The 17,334-nt window shown below is 38.6% G+C and overlaps 1 protein-coding gene across 14 annotated transcripts in view; it reads left to right on the top strand.

Annotated features, from left to right (window-relative positions):
- The window catches only part of GUCY1B1 (guanylate cyclase 1 soluble subunit beta 1), a 60,323-nt gene extending 43,221 nt beyond the window's left edge, over positions 1-17,102 (top strand). For 5 of the 14 annotated variants that reach the window (XR_014811961.1, XR_014811963.1, XR_014811960.1 and 2 more), the window contains 9 exons: positions 62-178; positions 1,547-1,680; positions 5,253-5,450; positions 11,152-11,389; positions 12,420-12,560; positions 14,232-14,386; positions 14,711-14,837; positions 15,314-15,525; positions 15,917-17,102. Coding sequence is in view for 9 of the 14 variants with exons in the window: in XM_084971064.1 (XP_084827190.1) it covers positions 62-178; positions 1,547-1,680; positions 5,253-5,450; positions 11,152-11,389; positions 12,420-12,560; positions 14,232-14,386; positions 14,711-14,837; positions 15,464-15,525; positions 15,917-15,959 (1,215 nt within the window). In the remaining 5 variants the exon portion in view is untranslated. 14 annotated transcript variants of the gene reach the window in all.
- Positions 17,103-17,334: the final 232 nt, after the last annotated feature.

Here is a 17,334-nt window from a genome sequence, read left to right on the forward strand (position 1 = left end):
CACAGCCGGAACTCCTTATTTCGACTCATTAAGTGCTCTTCCCTTGTGATCTACATTTTAGCTCCAGCCTGGGAACTGCAGCCTTCTGTCTGTCTTCTCCCTGGTTCGTCCTCACATCGACATCAGTTTCCATGGGATCCTCTCACACATCAATACGGTCTTCGTATTGAGAAGCAAGGTAATCAAGATCTTAGTTCAGTAAATATGAAGAAGTGGGTTAGAGGTGTTCCCCAGGGATAATTAGCTCCAGTACCATTCTGTGCAGTGGAGAAGGCACAGAGAGATCAAACCTGATCCCAAAGGTAATCCTATTTCAAAGCCAACAGTGCTAATTTTGGCATTGCCTGAGGGGGTCAAGGATTTCTACCCCCTGATTATGATGAACAGAAGTGAGTTTTGAGAATGCCTTGCCCCGACAGCCCAGTTGCCTCTAATGAAACTAACATCTTTTACAATGTCCTGTTTTAGAAAACAGAAGTTTGTTTGTTTGTTTGTTTTAATAAACAGTGAGGTCCTACTGTACAGCACAGGGAACTGTATCCAATCTCTTGGAGTAGACCATGATGGAAGATAGTCTGAGAAGAAGAATGTGTGTGTGTGTGTGCGTGTGTGTGTGTATGTGTGTATGTGTGTGTATAAAACTGAGTCACTATGCTTTACAGCGGAAACTGACACAACACTGTAAAGCAACTATACTTTAATAAAAATAAAAAGAAATAAAAAGAAATGTAAATGGATAACTGGAAAATCATATTCATCAAAATAAAATAAATTACAAGTGAAACAAGAACAAAACAAACAAAACAAACAGCTGTTTCCACTGGAGTTTTTTCAGTATTTTACCCAATCAATTTCTTTAACTGATCCCTTCAGATTACAGCATTAGTTTGGAAAGACTATACTGATAAAATAAATCATGGGTCCTCAGAAACAAATAAAGATTTTTTTAACTTTACCCAAAGCCATTGATTTATTATTTCTTAACTTATCTGTTGCTCTTCATGTCATTTTTATGGGGAAATAAAGGTGATAACATTTCCACCCAGTTGGTAATTTAAGTAGTCCCCAGATCTTCTGATTTCTGTTCTTAAGACTAATGTAGCCAAAGTGCTCCACAGCACGCATCTCCTCCTTCTTCCCACCTCCCCCCACAACCCATACACGGTATTGGGAACCAGCTACTTTTAGCTGCTCTGTGAATATAGGGGTGGGGCGTGGGGATACTTGGTCTTTGCTAGAGCCTGGAATTCCATGTTGTAGGCATCCTGGAAAATCGGAAATAAGATTCGCAGATACTTTCAATGAAAATGTGAACGTGGCACAGCTATTGTCTTTCTGGGTTTGATGGAGGTGGTCAGTTGGTCCTTCTACAGGATGTAAGAGAGCCACTCTGCCTTTTACATGATGGCTCTGGTGAAATTCCCTTTGCTTGGCACTTGTATTCTCCCTTATGGTTTGGTGGACATGAGGTCTGTGTGTCCTTCTTGGCTGAATACTTAGAGAAGGAGAAGGACATGAGTTAACAGTTGTGTCTTGCCTTTTCAAGGAAGGATTGTTGGATGTGGAGAAATCAGAGTGTGAGGATGAACTAACAGGCACTGAGATCAGCTGCTTACGGCTCAAGGGTCAGATGATCTACTTGCCTGAAGCAGACAGCATACTTTTTCTATGTTCACCAAGGTAATCATTCCTAGATTCATTATAATGGCTGTAAGTACCCATCTTTTTCTAACAAAGGAATTCAGTAACATTGTTTTTCTGTTCTACAAAGCATAATTTGATTTTACAACTTGTTATACATCTCTCTGTGACAAGGATAACTTCATTTAACATCTGTACTAAACTCGGAAGAAATCTGGAATCTGTTTTATCTGTCACATCTTAATTTGCAGAGTACTTGTGCCATCAGACCATGGGATGTCTAATCTGAAGTTAGCTAAGTCTGTAGCTTTTTACCTCCCAAAGAGGCAGCATGTAGAAAAGCAATTCTGCAAAGCATCTGATATGCTGGCATAAATACATGAGTGTATTTGGTGCCCAGAAATTACTTTTATAATTATTTCTGTATTTAAGCTATTTTATATTTAAGTATTTAAATATTAAAATAATTCACCATTTTACACTATTCATACTACATTATTAGGTTAAAATTTATGTAAATTGTCTTATTCATGATAAACACCAGAGGGAAGTAAACCGTAGATTGGTATTTTCTCAGTCTGACAAAGCATTTTACTAACTCTGTGTGGGAATTCAGAATAAGTAACATATATCCAAATTTACTTTAGAACAGTAGAAATAGACAACTATAAAATTGTTATGTTATATTTTGTGTATTTATAACTTTGTTTAACCAAAATATGTACATATTATATAGTAATACTCAAGAAAGCATGTTTTGGTAGACTATTGATTAAAAATTTAATTTAAGGAGTTCTTGTGGCTTAGCAGGTTAAAAATATGACACAGTGTCTGCAAGGATACAGGTTCAATTCCTGGCCTCGCTCAGTAGGTTAAGGATGTGGTGTTGCCATAAAGCTGCAGCATGCAGATGTGGCTCTGATTTGACCCCTAGCCTGGGAACTTCCTATGCCACAGGCGTGGCCATAAAAAGAATAAAATAAAATAAAATAAGTCTAAATGATCACTTTTTATTTCAAGAGATTGTTTTAAAATTTCTAAAAAATCTAATGAATTTTGGAATAATGCCCTTGATAATAATTAGCATGGTATTAAGGACTACATAAGACTAATGATGATATTTTTCCCTGAGAATATATATTATGAAAATAAAAGAGACAAAGATAGGGAATAAAAACATTTTTATTAATAGCATACTGATCTAACTATATCTTCATCTGCTGTCAATAAGTGTTTTTTCCTTCTGCCTCTTTTCAAGGTGAGCATCCTTAGAATGACAGCTTCTCAATAGGAATAATTCCTATTCATGGAGAGAAAGGTTTCTTCGGAAGCATAAACGGGAAATTTGGAGTCTATTTGCTAATTACCGTATGCAGAAATATGGTTACATAGTGACACACTCACAGATTGTCATATAGGAACCTGCTCATGTGTATAGAAAAATCAGTACTCACATTAAATAAGAAATCGACCAAAGAAGTTTTACTTATAAAATGAATAACTCCGAAATGGAAGTTTAAATTTAGGAAAAAGTTAATGTCTCATTAAAGTAATAATACATTTTTAGGACAATGAGACATAATTTAAGTTTCCTCACACAATATAAGCATTTTAACTTTAAGCTTATAATCATTTTTTTCTCTGCTCATTGGTAGGTCTTGTAAACCATAAACCATTTGATGGATGATCCAGGATCTTTCCTAAGGGATGTACATCAGTAGTAAAATCTGATCATTTTATTTTTCCCTATGGGCATGCTAATTTTTGCTCTGGTTTATGAACATTTCTGCTGAGTATGTATTGCAGCAAGACATTTTATTTTATTTTATTATTTTTTTTTTGTCTTTTGTCTTTTTTTTTTTGTTGTTGTTGTTGTTGCTATTTCTTGGGCTGCTCCCACGGCATGTGGAGGTTCCCAGGCTAGGGGTTGAATCGGAGCTGTAGCCACCGGCCTACGCCAGAACCACAGCAACGCGGGATCCGAGCCGCGTCTGCAACCTACACCACAGCTCACGGCAACGCCGGATCGTTAACCCACTGAGCAAGGGCAGGGACCGAACCCGCAACCTCATGGTTCCTAGTCGGATTCGTTAATCACTGCGCCACGACGGGAACTCCAAGACATTTTATTAATCTAAAATTTTTCAGTAAAGTCATTATGTCATTTAGGGAAATTGTTACTATGAATGACCAGAAGTAATTGCTTAGGTTTTAAGAATTCAAACCAATAATATAAACTTAAGACACTTTAACCAAAGAATAAATTTAAGGTCCTTCTGTATTGGCTGATCTCTATAATGTGAAAAAAAAGAGAATAAATTTAAAAAAAATAGTCAACTTTTTACTTACCAGATCACCACTGAGTCAATAAATATTATGCTGTTCTAAAAATGACTTATGTTGTTCTAAAAATAATCTGTTACAAAGACACATAAAATTCATCAAGAACAAGTAATGTTTCAAATAAATGAGAAAAATTAGTTAAAGAAAATAAGAGTAGAAGAAATTAGAGCCAGGAGTGCATGTTAGAATGTCATGAGTACGTAAAATTCATGTTGAAGATGGGTCATAAATCTGGTTGTAAACTTTTAATCATTGTGTATGAAAGAGAAAACGAGTTACAAGAATCATAGAATCCATAAGGCAGCAATGAACTTATTTCTCAAAAGAAACACTATTATCTCTGTTAAAAAGAGTAAATATCTGGAGTTTTCACTGTGGTCAGTGGGTTAAGAACCAGACATAGTGTGCCTGAGGATGTGGGTTCACTCTCTGGTCTCTTTCAGTGGGTTAAGGACCTAGCATTGCCGCAAGCTGTGGGGTAGGTTGCAGATGTGGCTCAGATCCGGTGTGGCTGTGGCTGTGGCTGTGGCTGTGGCTGGCAGCTATAGCTCAGATTCAACCCCTAGCCCAGGAATGTCCATATGCTGCAGGAGCAGCTATTAAAAAAAAAAAATAAGAAAAACAGAAAAGAGTAAAATACAGCATTTTCTTCATTTCTTTATAATGATGAAAAACTGTGGCAATAATAAGCAACAGCCTTGTGTTAAAACCTGAGCAAGTTTCTTGGGCAGCTTTTCACATTATCTTTCAGTTTAGGCTTATGCTTCAAAACATGCAATTTGGCAAAATTTCAAGTTCACTGGTCTTTGATAGATTCTTAAATATCGACAATGAAATAATACCCCTCTTGCATTTTTTTTTTTTTCATCTTTTTGCCATTTCTTGGGCTGCTCCCACGGCATATGGAAGTTCCCCGGCTAGGGGGCGAAGCGGAGCTATAAACGCTGGCCAACGCCACAGCCACAGCAATGCTGGATCTGAGCCACGTCTGCAACCTACACCATGCCTCATGGCAACGCCGGATCCTTAACCCACTGAGCAAGGCCAGGGATCGTACCTGCAACCTCATGGTTCCCAGTCAGATTCGTTAACCACTGAGCCACGATGGGAACTCCAATACCCCTCTTGCTTTTCTCTGAATTTTCTTCTCTCTAGCCTGCCTATTTGAATGGCAGGAGATGGCACGATTAGACTGCTTGGAAGGAACCAGGGTCAGTGTTGCCATGGGGACACATGGGGACTGACTTTCTTCATCCTCCCTCTAACAGTGTGATGAACCTGGATGATCTGACGAGGCGAGGGCTGTATCTGAGTGACATCCCTTTGCATGATGCCACCCGTGATCTCGTTCTTCTGGGTGAACAGTTCAGAGAGGAGTACAAACTGACCCAAGAACTGGAAATCCTTACAGACAGGCTGCAGCTCACATTAAGAGCCCTGGAAGATGAAAAGAAAAAGACAGACACGTAAGAATGTTACCTTGTGGTTAAAGAGGGGCACAGCTGTCATGCATGGTAGATAGTGACCCTACTGTACCTAGGATTGACAATCAGACTTTACTGAGTCCAAGCTCATACTTCTTTTTTTTTTTTTTTAATTTTCCCACTGTACAGCAAGGGGGTCAGGTTATCCTTACATTTATACATTACAATTACATTTTTTCCCCCACCCTTTCTTCTGTTGCAACATGAGTATCTAGACAAAGTTCTCAATGCTATTCAGCAGGATCTCCTTGTAAATCTATTCTAAGTTGTGTCTGATAACCCCAAGCTCCCGATCCCTCCCACTCCCTTCCCCTCCCATCATACTTCTTACTGCACAACATGCCATTAAATTGAGAGACAGGTGTTGGGGCAAGGAATAGCAACTTTATTCAGAAAGCCAGCAGACTGAGAAATGGTGGACTCCTGTCCTAAAAAACTATCCTGCCCAAGTTAGAGTTCAAGATTTTTATACTAAAAGGGAAGGGAGCAAAGTCAGACATTTCCTGGTTCTCGTCAGCCTCCAGAAGGGGTGTGTGAATTTCTTCCTTCCTGCAGTTGTTCATGGATCAGAATGTTTCCTATGAGCTAAACAAAGGTATTTAGTTTAATGCTTATCACCTGGGAGGCAGAGTTCCCGGAGGTGGGCCATTATGTGTAATTTAAGCTTATAGGCAGCATCTCTTTAGTGCTTAACTTGTGATGGAATACAGAGGTTCTTCCCTATTACCAAGACTGCAAGGCATGGGACCCATCATAGGCCTGGAGTAGGAGATAAACTTTATCTTCCACATCATTTAAATACATGTACACAGAAATAAATCAGTCTTAATAGTAATAAGGATATATCTCCTAATTTTATAAACCAAGTTGAAAGAATATGCATACACCAAAGCATGCCTCTGAAAACCATTAGAATGATTCAAGTGCATATTTAAAATCCAACTATCATAGATCCCACCATGGCACAGTGGGTTAAGAATCTGACTGCAGTGGCTTAGGTCATGGAGATTCGGGTTCAATCCTCATCCTGGCTCAGTGGGTTAAAAGGATCCAGGATCCAGCTATAGGGTTGCAGCTGCAGCTTGGATTCAGTCTCTGGGCCAGGAACTTCCATATGTCTTGGGTGTTGCCATAAAAAAAATACAACCACCCATTCATTCATTTCTTCACACAAGAGGTATGTACTGAGCATCTTCTATGTGCCGAGGCTGCCCATGTGCTGCAGGTGACACTGAACTTAGAAATGTCCATTAAATTTTAAATTTTAAACAATTGTTCTTGGACTCCAAATTTATTTTAGGGTTTGGCAGATAGGGTTCTGACAGACTGTGGTGTCATCTGTAATGACAACAACTACAACTGTCATGGCATAATGTACAAAAGTATCAAAATATAAAATAATTACTTTTTTATGCATAGTGGATTAAATTATGAAATGGGCAAGTAACATTTAAGATACCATTTTCTTTTCAAGTAATTCGTTTAAACAAATACACTTCATATTAATTGGCTTGGATCGAGTATATTAGGTAAAAGCACGAAATCACTGACTTTCATAAGGTAATTTTACACATGGTCTTATGTGTTCATTTTTAACCCTTGTATAATGGTGTTATTGAAGGTGGGGTCTGGCTTCTCACTGCTCTAAAGCCAATAAAGGTACATGGTTGGTGGAAAGGAGTTTGCTTTATTTTGGATGCCAGCAACTGAAGGGGAGGGCAGGCTCCCATCCAAAAGCTGACTCCCCACAGTGACAACCAGTGGGCAAGAACTTTCTTAGATGGAGGGAGGGGCTACATGCAGAAACAGCACAGTCAGCTCTGACAGTTCTCTTGAAATTGGTCATACCTTTTTCTTTTTTTGTCTTTTTAGGGCCGCACTCATGGCATATGGAAGTTCCCAGACTAGCAGTCAAATCGGAGATGTAGCTGCTGGCATAAACCACAGCCACAGCAACATGGGATCCAAGCTGTGTCTGTGACCTACACCACAACTCATGGCAACGCCAGATCCTTAACCCACTGAGCAAGGCCAGGGATCGAACCTGCATCCTCATGGATACTAGTTGTGTTCGTTAACTGCTGAGCCATGACAGGAACTCCGAAATGGGTCATGCCTTGGTCTGACCAGCGTCGTCTTGATTGTTTTAAATACAGTTCATCTTCAGTTCTTGGGTCAGTTTGTTTCCATTTCTTTGCGGCCAGTTCTTGGAATTGTGGCAGCTTATGACATGGCAATAGTCTGGTTGTCATGTAGTTCATTTCTTCTACCTGGTGTGGGTTTCAATTTTTATAAGACAGCTCACAATACATGGCTCAGAATATTATCTAGAGCCCTCGAGGGAGGTACTAAAGGTCCTTGACTTTGTTTAGTGACTAGACTATTATTGTATAGTCTCATTGGACTATTTTCCTTTGCTCCTATATCTTTTCACTTCTCTGATTTAAACTTATTCTTTGACTAAAGTTTTTCTACAGACAAAAGTCAGGCAGAGGATATGGCAGGAGAAGGACCATAGGGTCCTGCTTGGTTTCAATAGTAATCTCTCTCGTTGGAGAACTGAACGGATCTTCCTTCCTGTAAGAAATATTTCATGCTAACACCATGGTATTGGTAACAACATCACTTCCTATACCATCTTGCATCTGTTGTGTGTTGTTGCCCATAGATGGATGTTGCACCCTCACATAAATACATCAGTTAACTATTTATTGACAGCATAGATGGATGGAAAAATGCATTTTTTTATTTTTTAAAGTTTTATTGACGTATAGTTGATTTACAAAGTTCTGACAATTTCTGCTGTATAGCAGAGTTATTCAGTTATACACAAACACACATCCATTCTCTTTCAGATTCTTTTCCCACATAGGTTATCTCAGAATACTGGATAGAGTTCCCTGTGCTACACAGCAGGTCCCTGTCAGCCAATCATTCCATATACCTCAGGGTGCATTTGCCAATCCCAAACCCCCAGTCTATCCCTCCCTACTACCTGTACCCTATGGTAACCATAAGTTCTCAAAGTCTGTAAGTCTGTTTCTGTTCTTCCCTTTTTAGATATCACATATAAGTGATATCATATGGTGTTTGTCTTTCACTAACTTCGCTGAGTATCATAATTTCTAGATCCATGCATGTTGCTGCAAATGGCATTATTTCATTCTTCTTTGTGGCTGAGTAATATTCCATTGTATATATATACCACTTCTTCTTTATCCATTCCTCTGTCAATGGACATTTACATTGTTTCCATGTCTTGGCTATTGTAAAGAGAGATGCAGTGAATGTTGGGATGCATGTATCTTTTTGAATTATAGGCTTCTCCAGATAGATGCCTAGGAATGGGATTGCTGGAACTTATGGTAGTTCTATTTTTAGTTTTTTGAGGAACCGCCATACTGTTTTCTGTAATAATTGAACCAATTTACCTTCCCACCAACAGTGTAAGAGGGTTCCATTTTCTCTGCCTTTAAATGTTTGTCTTTATCCATAGCTTCTTCCTCACTTGACCTGCATATGTATAATGAAACTGAAAGCTATAGTTTCTCTGAGACCCCTTTCCTCATGGCCCTAAACTGAATACCTTATTCTTTCCAGGTATTTTGTGAATTTCTGAAAATATATGGGATGGGGCAGGCAATTCACATTCCTCCTACTGTTCAAAAAATAACTCAAAATATATATTTTATTAGTATTTGGTACAATTTCCTCCATGAAAAATAACATATTTTATAGAGCTTGTAAGATAGTACTTAGGACTAAGGCTCAAAGTCATATGAATTTGTAAGTTGGAGTTACTCAGTAGCCTGCTTCAGGTGTTAAATTAGAAAACCATCCAGGTTTCATTTTTGTTGATAGTTGGTCTTCAAGGTGGTTGTGTTATAAACATTGACTATTGATTTTTTGAAGTGAAAGGTTCTAAGGTTTTGAATTCAAATGGAGCTTTAAAATATTTTACGAAATGTTCTCTGAAAGTGAAAAATGAATGAAGAATGGTGAAATTCCATGAAAGTTAGGAAAATGAGTCTTCAGCTCCATTGTGCACCTTCAGCTTAGCAGTGGACACCATCTGACCTAGGGAAGAAAGGCTCACAGGTGTTATTTGTTCTTCTGGGTCATCATGACCAGGAGACCATCAGGTCTCCTATGTTCCATTCCCCTGCTTCTCTCTCAAGCTTTCATCCCCTGCTGCATGCTTGCCACTCTTCTCTGTCCCCTCCGGCCATCCCCTGGTGTCATCAGAGTGGTTTTAGTGTTGTCAATGGAAACAAACTCTTTTCTTGCCTAGACCATATTTCACTTGCTTTATCAGTTTCTTCCACGAAGGAGTGAGGCAGGAATGAGACAGGGAAATCTGCTTCTTTTTTTCTTTCTCTGTTTTCTTTCTCTCGCTCTCTCTGTTTTTTGTTTTTTTTTTTTTTGGTTTTTTTTTTTTTTTGAGCATAGTTGATGTACAAAGTTGTGTTAGTTTTGGGTGTACAGCAAAGTGATTCAGATATATATAGATATATATATATATATATATATATATATATATATATATATATATATAGAGAGAGAGAGAGAGAGAGAGAGGTCTATTCTGTCTAAAACCTCATCCTTCATAGATTATCACAAGGTGTTAAGTATGGTGCATGCTATACAGCAGGTTCTTGCTGGGGAAATCTGCTTCTGTTCACGTTAGATGACAAACATTGAAGTGGATGACTTGGCCCAGAGAGGTGTCATGTCCTTGGTTTTGTGGTATTCATACAGTGCTAAATGCTGGAATGACAACTTTCATCCTATGAATGTCACAGTAGGAGGGTCGAAATATAAGACTACAGGAGTTCCCATTGTAGCTCAGCAGGTTAAGAACCCAACATAATGTCTGTAAGGATGCAGTTTCAATCCCTGTCCTCGCTCCATGGGTTAAGGATCCATCATGGCCATGAGCTGCGACGTAGGTTGCAGATGTGGCTGGGATCTAGCATTACTATGGCTGTGGTATAGGCAGCAGCTGTAGCTCCAATTCAACCCCTAGCCTGGGAACTTCCATATGCTGCAGGTATGGCTGTAAAAAGAAAAAAAAAATACAGAACTGCAGGTGACAGCCTTGACTTGCTGTTGTCAGTCCTCTGTTTAGTCTATTTGTTTGTTTGGCTTATTTATTTATTTTTTTTAATGTCGATGGCTGCTGACTGATCAGGGTAGTGGTTGCTGAAGGCAGAGTAGTTGTGGAAATTTCTTAAAGTAAGACTGCCATGAAGGAGTTATCATAGCTCAGCAATAACAAACCTGAGTAGTATCCATGAGAACGCGAGTTGGAGCCCTGGCCTCGCTCAGTGGGTTAAGGATTTGGCTTTTCAGTGAGCTATGGCATAGGCCTCATTGCTGTGGCTGTGGTGTAGGCTGGCTGCTACAGCTCTGATTTGACCCCTAGCCGGGGAAATTCCATATGCCATGTGTGGCCCTAAAAAGACAAAAAAAAAAAAAATTGACTTAGGGACATTTTATGTGATTAGGACAAATTATTTATATTTTCTGGACTTTACTTATGAATATGGCTGGTAATGGGTCTCCTACCCAAACCCAGGCCCTTATAGGGCTAATGGCACTGGAGTTCCATAGAGTGGGTGGTGGGAGCAGTAAGGCTCTTCTCAGCATCTCACTGTGGCTCTGTCCTCCCCCTACTGGACAGGTTGCTGTATTCGGTCCTTCCTCCATCTGTTGCTAATGAGCTGAGGCACAAGCGTCCAGTGCCTGCGAAGAGATATGACAATGTGACCATCCTCTTCAGTGGTATTGTGGGCTTCAACACCTTCTGTAGCAAGCATGCCTCTGGGGAAGGGGCCATGAAGATTGTCAACCTTCTCAATGACCTCTACACCAGATTTGACACGCTGACAGATTCCCGGAAAAACCCATTTGTTTATAAGGCAAGTCCAGATCCCATCCTCACGCCATGCTTTCATTATTCTGCATTTTCAGACCCCATCTTCCAGAGGCCCTGTAGTCACTGTTCCCTGACTGTCACCCTGAAGCCCTGGTACTATCAGCTCTCATGCCGTCATTATTTACCGTTTTCTCAAATAATTACCTCTTGTTCTAAAACATTCTCTTCCGTGTAACCCAAATGAATAGAGCAGATAATTCTCTAGTGAAAATATTCAGCAGCTTCTTTTTCACTAACAGGAATAAATCCATGCAGGTGGTTTACACACAGAATATAATCAGAGCATTTGTTTCTGTGCTATGCAAGAGACATTCTTACTGAAATGTAGAAAGGATTTGCTCAGTGAAGGAGTCATAGAGCATGAGAAGGGCGCTGGGCACTCAGATCTACTTTTCAAAAACATCAACTTGAAGATAAACATTAATAAGGCATCTCTGCACTTTGTTTCAATTAAAAACAAATATTGGAGAAATGATGTCAGTGAAATATTGCTTCATAAAGGCAAGAATGGGAGCTCAACCACCCCCAGACATCTGGAGTAATATAAGTTCCACAAGGACCATTTATGTTATAGTCATTTTCTGAGGTACAATGTAACACTTGGTGAGCACATCATAAAAATAAATGGTTAATGACCAGGATAAATCACTGAACTTCAGGCAGTGGCTCTTTAGTCCATCAGACCATCACTATTTTAGGAGGAAATTGGGTAATAAATTGTCCTACTGGATTATAAGGGTATTTGAGTTGAGAAAATAGAACTTACTAGAGGAAAAATAATGTGTCTGTACCTGCCTGTCAGCAAAGACATCATGTACCAGGTGTGTACATTTTGAATAATGACAAGGTTTGTGCTTGTTGGAGTTTAATGCATTAGCATTTTGAGAGAATTCAGGGGAGGAAAATTTAATATTACCAATAGCATTGAAAAAGTATTTTTTGTATAAGTGCAGCAAATGAAGCAGTCATGTTTGTACTAACCAATGAATGTTTAAATGTATGTGCTTGATTAGGTGGAAACCGTTGGTGATAAGTACATGACAGTGAGTGGTTTACCAGAACCATGCATCCACCACGCAAGATCCATTTGCCATCTGGCCTTGGACATGATGGAGATTGCTGGCCAAGTTCAAGTAGATGGTGAATCGGTTCAGGTTAGTAAATAAAACAAATATTACAGTGATGGTGTAGACCAACTGATTTATATTCCTGACCAGCTGATTATTGATTAGAACATCATGACAACAAAGACTAATACATGTTTTTTAACTGATGTCTAGTTGATTTACAATGTTGTCTTAGTTTCTGGTGTATAGAACAGCAATTAAGATGTATCTATATCTATCTATCTATATATATATAATATTTTTCCATATTTTTCATTATGCTTTATTATAGGCTACTCAGTATATTTCCCTGTGCTATACCATAGGACCTTGTTATTTATGTTTTATATATGACTTTGTATATGTTAATCCTAAATTCATAATTTATTCCTCCTCCACTCATTTCCCCTTTGGTAACCATATATTTATTTTCTATGTGAGTCTGTTTATGTATTGGAAATAAATTCATTTGTGTCATACTTTAGATTGCACAGATAAGTGATAACCATGTGACATTTATCTTTCTCTCTCTCTCTTTTTTTTTATCTTTTTATGTATTTTCTAGGGCCACACCCGCAGCATATGGAGGTTCCCAGGCTAGAGGTCTAATCAGAGCTGTAGCCACTGGCCTATGCCAGAGCCACAGCAACACAGGATCCGAGCCACATGTGCAACCTACACCACAGTTCATGGCAATGCCGGATCCTTAACCCACTGAGCGGGGCCAGGGATCGGACCCACAACCTCATGGTTCCTAGTCGGATTTGTTAACCACTGAGCCATGACAGGAACTCCTATCTTTCTCTTTTTGACTTAGTATAATAATCTCTCTGTCCATTCATGTTCTGCAAATGGCATTACTTCATTCCTTTTTATGGCTGTATAGCATTCCATTGTATATGTATTGTATATACACCACATCTTGTTTATTCATCTGTTGATGGACATTTAGGTTATTTCCAAGTCTTGGCTATTTTAAATAGTGCTGCTATGAACATAGGGGTGTGTTTATCTCTTTGAAATAAGAGTTTTCTCCAGATATAGGCCCAGGAGTTGGATTGCTGGATCATATGGTGGTTCTATTTTTAGTTTTTGAGGAACCTCTATACTGCTTTCCAAAGTGGCTACACCAGTTTACATTCCCATCAACAGTAAAGGAGGGCTTCTTTTTCTCCACATCTCTCCAGCATTTATTATTTGCAGACTTTTTAATGATGATCATTCTGACCAGTGTGAGGTGGTACCTCATTGTGGTTTTGATTTGTGTTTCTCCAATAATTGTTGATGTTGAACATCTTTTCATGTGCCTGTTCATCATCTGAATGAACAAAGACTAATGTTTTACTGAACCCATTGTATTCCATTCTTCCATAAACATGGGAAAACTGTCCACCTATTTGAAGTAACGTACTTTATTCCACAGACTGAAAGTCATGAGGATGAGATAAAACCTCCTGTCCCTTCTGCTTGATTTTTAAAAATCTCTGTCCTGTGTCTCCTGAAGTTACCAGATTCACATCTTTGAAAGCCTCAAACTTGAAGAAAAGAATGTTTCTCTTGAAAGACAGATTTTGTGAGGGCTTTTGATTTTGCTTGTAAAAACTTGGAGTTCTAGAGAATTCTATGGTTTTCATATGATGACTTTCTATTATTCTGTAATATAAAATAAGCAAAAATTAGTATTACTGCATTTGTGAAACAGAGCTTTGATTTCTGCAGATAACAATAGGGATTCACACTGGGGAGGTAGTTACTGGCGTCATAGGACAGAGGATGCCTCGGTATTGTCTTTTCGGAAATACTGTCAACCTCACAAGCAGAACAGAAACCACTGGAGAAAAAGGAAAAATAAATGTGTCTGAATATACATACAGGTAAGAGAACATGCCTTTGTATTTACTGATTTGAAAAATGTCTCTTTGCATACAGTTTAACTCTCCAGATGATTTTATTACCTTTGAGAGTTATCACCTCTGCTCTTAGGGTTATTTACTTTTTTATTTGAGAAGATTGCATCATTATTTCCATGATTCTATACCATTTTAAGAATTTCTTGTATGGTTATTGTTACTAAAAATTTGAGGTACCTTTAGATAACTTATTACATGTCCTTCCTGTCTCAATTTATAACGTTGGTGTGTGTCACTTCCTCTGTTCAGCCATACTCCACACTTCTCTCTCTGTCCTTTGTCTTTTAGGTGTCTTATGACATCTGAAAATTCAGACCCACAATTCCACTTGGAGCACAGAGGCCCAGTGTCCATGAAGGGCAAAAAAGAGCCAATGCAAGTTTGGTTTCTGTCCAGAAAAAATACAGGAACAGAGGTATGACTAATAGGAGTATAATTCCTTTTTAAAGACAGAGTATATTGGGAGCTAAATCATAATCACTGACAAATATGTTTCATTTGCAAAGAATTCTTACATGAATTCTTAAGTAAAGCAGCAGAAATACTGATCCATTAATGAGTCAGTTAGAACAATACAAACTTCTTGAGAGATACTTTATGGTTGCCGGCTCCTGTCTGTAATGAAATTAAAAACAAAAGCATTAGATGGAGAAGACCTGGTTTATGTTCTTCCTCTGTAATCTGGCTCAAACACAGAAGGTGAGCAGGCTGGGCAGGTCCACCCTGGCCTCTTCACCAGTGCCTTCAGCTGTACTCAGGTCACCAGCAGGGCTGAGCCAGGACTGCATTCAGGGGAGGTTGCTTAACCATAAACTTCCAGATCTTTCTAAGGGCCAAGCTGTCATGTTTGAGGATCTTTGGACCTCCTAGCCTCTCATGTGTTTTTCCTAGAAAGGAGAGTGGTTTGTACTTTACCGGAATCTCAATGATCCAGCAAGACCCCACAGGCTAGAGGGGACCTCAGAATACTGGAGTCCTGTGACCATGACACTGGGTGGCTCATGACACTAAGGTCCTGCCTCACCTTGTCCCCACCCCCAGGTGGTTGCATCAGTAACAAGTTTGATAGTCTGTTCCCCATTGATGCATCGGCTCTTTCCAGGGTGAGACTCCTTGACTTTGTCTCTTTTCCTGAATATACACATTCCCAAAAAATGCTTTTAGAGTAGAAGTCCTGAAAGGAATGGAATGCTGCATTTGGAAATATTTATCTTTATCTTCTTTTCACTGTTTTTACTTTAAATAATTTACTTCTGGGCTGGCATGCCTATTGATGTTATCCTGATAAGTTAAACTCTACCTCAAGTGTTTCTCATTTTTAGTTGGGCGGTTCTGTTTTATCCAGAGTGACAATGGGAATGACTTAGAAAAACTGTAGAAATGAACACAGATACCACTTTTATTTAAAAAAAATAAGGGAAGAATATATTTGGGGGACAATTAGCAACTCTATGATTACTGAAAATTAACCCCTATTTCTTCCACTTTTTCAAGGAAACACAGCAGGATGATAACTGAATCTCGGACTGTGGGGTGAAGAGGATGGAAAGGAGGTCCTGTTACCCCCTAACACATGTCAAGCCTAGGAGTGGTTATTTCCTTGGTCCTTTTTAATTTTCCCAAGCCTTTCTCCTAAGTACCCTTTTCCTTATTCATTATTCAACGTTAGCTCTGCTTTTGATCAAGGTTTAGCATATTATCTGAAGTTTGGCTTTGTGGATGATGTGAGCTTCCTGTGTCTTAAAATCTGCTACAAGCATCGCCCAACATGGTGATTTGCAAGTAGTAGGCACCCAATAAATATTTGTTGAGTTTTATGAAATGACACTGAACAGTATTTGGCCATGTGTACACATACTGTGGTTTTCCCAAATCTATCTATTGCTCTCTCTATATTAATGACTGTAACATATAAAAGAGTTTTATCATGTTGGTGGATAGCATTATAGAAATCATTTTCTAAAGGAGTGAATTCAGAATTTTCGAAAAAAAAATGCAGTTTATTTTTAGACTCTCCAAATAAGAATATGCTACAGTAGGCTAAGAAAATAGTGACTCTTTTGAATTATGCTCATTTTCCTCCAGAAATAGAGAATATGCTTTTCTGTTATTAAGCCATTCGGTCACTCAGTCAAATCCTGTGGCAATTCTAATACCTCTAAAGTGCTATCTTTTGCATTATAGCCCTTGTATTACAAATTTCATTAACCACATGCAGCTATTAGAGAAAGCGGCACTGTTTCATAATGAGCTATTACATTAGCTTGGGATAACTTTTAGGGGCTAAACTACATCCAAAGATAAAGCTGGAAGCTCTTGGTAGTTAGAGCCCCTCCTGGCCTTTTATTCCCAGAAATAAGCTCCTTTTTCGTAGCTTACAAGAACGTGATTATATACAGGGCATCAGGTTCAGAGAAGTCACTTTAATTTTGACATAGAATGCATTCCTGTTGGAATCATTGGCTTGTTATTCTTAAATATCTGATAATTTATTAATATCTATCTTTCTAAAATAGAGTACTTTTGTGTAAAGATGTTTGTCTTTAAATTTAGTATTTCCTATCAGCACATCAATATATGTATAAATGTTCCATGTTCATGTGTAAGAGAACCCGCAATAAATTATTTTTTCCACTTGTCTCTAGACAGTTTTTAATTCAATAAAAATGAGATTAATGTTCTTAGTGGTCATTTCATTAGTGCCCTTATTGTCCATGTATCTTGTAGTTTTACCTGTTATAAACTTTCATTATTGATTCCCTGTTGTTCTTGATAAAGTCGAATGGTTCCTCTTCAGCAATCATATTCTCAGGGGTTATTTTTCTTTAATACCAACAAAGTGACAGACAGCAGCAAGACTGGCCCTGGAGGGGGTGAGGCCACAAATAAACATGAAGTGATGTCACCTCTTC

The sequence above is a fragment of the Sus scrofa genome, chromosome 8 (assembly GCF_054392235.1).
Source record: "Sus scrofa isolate SSC_HxYL_T2T_F1_AM1 chromosome 8, Sscrofa_HxYL_maternal_Yorkshire_Landrace_v2.0, whole genome shotgun sequence".
Classification (NCBI taxonomy): Eukaryota; Metazoa; Chordata; class Mammalia; order Artiodactyla; family Suidae; genus Sus; species Sus scrofa.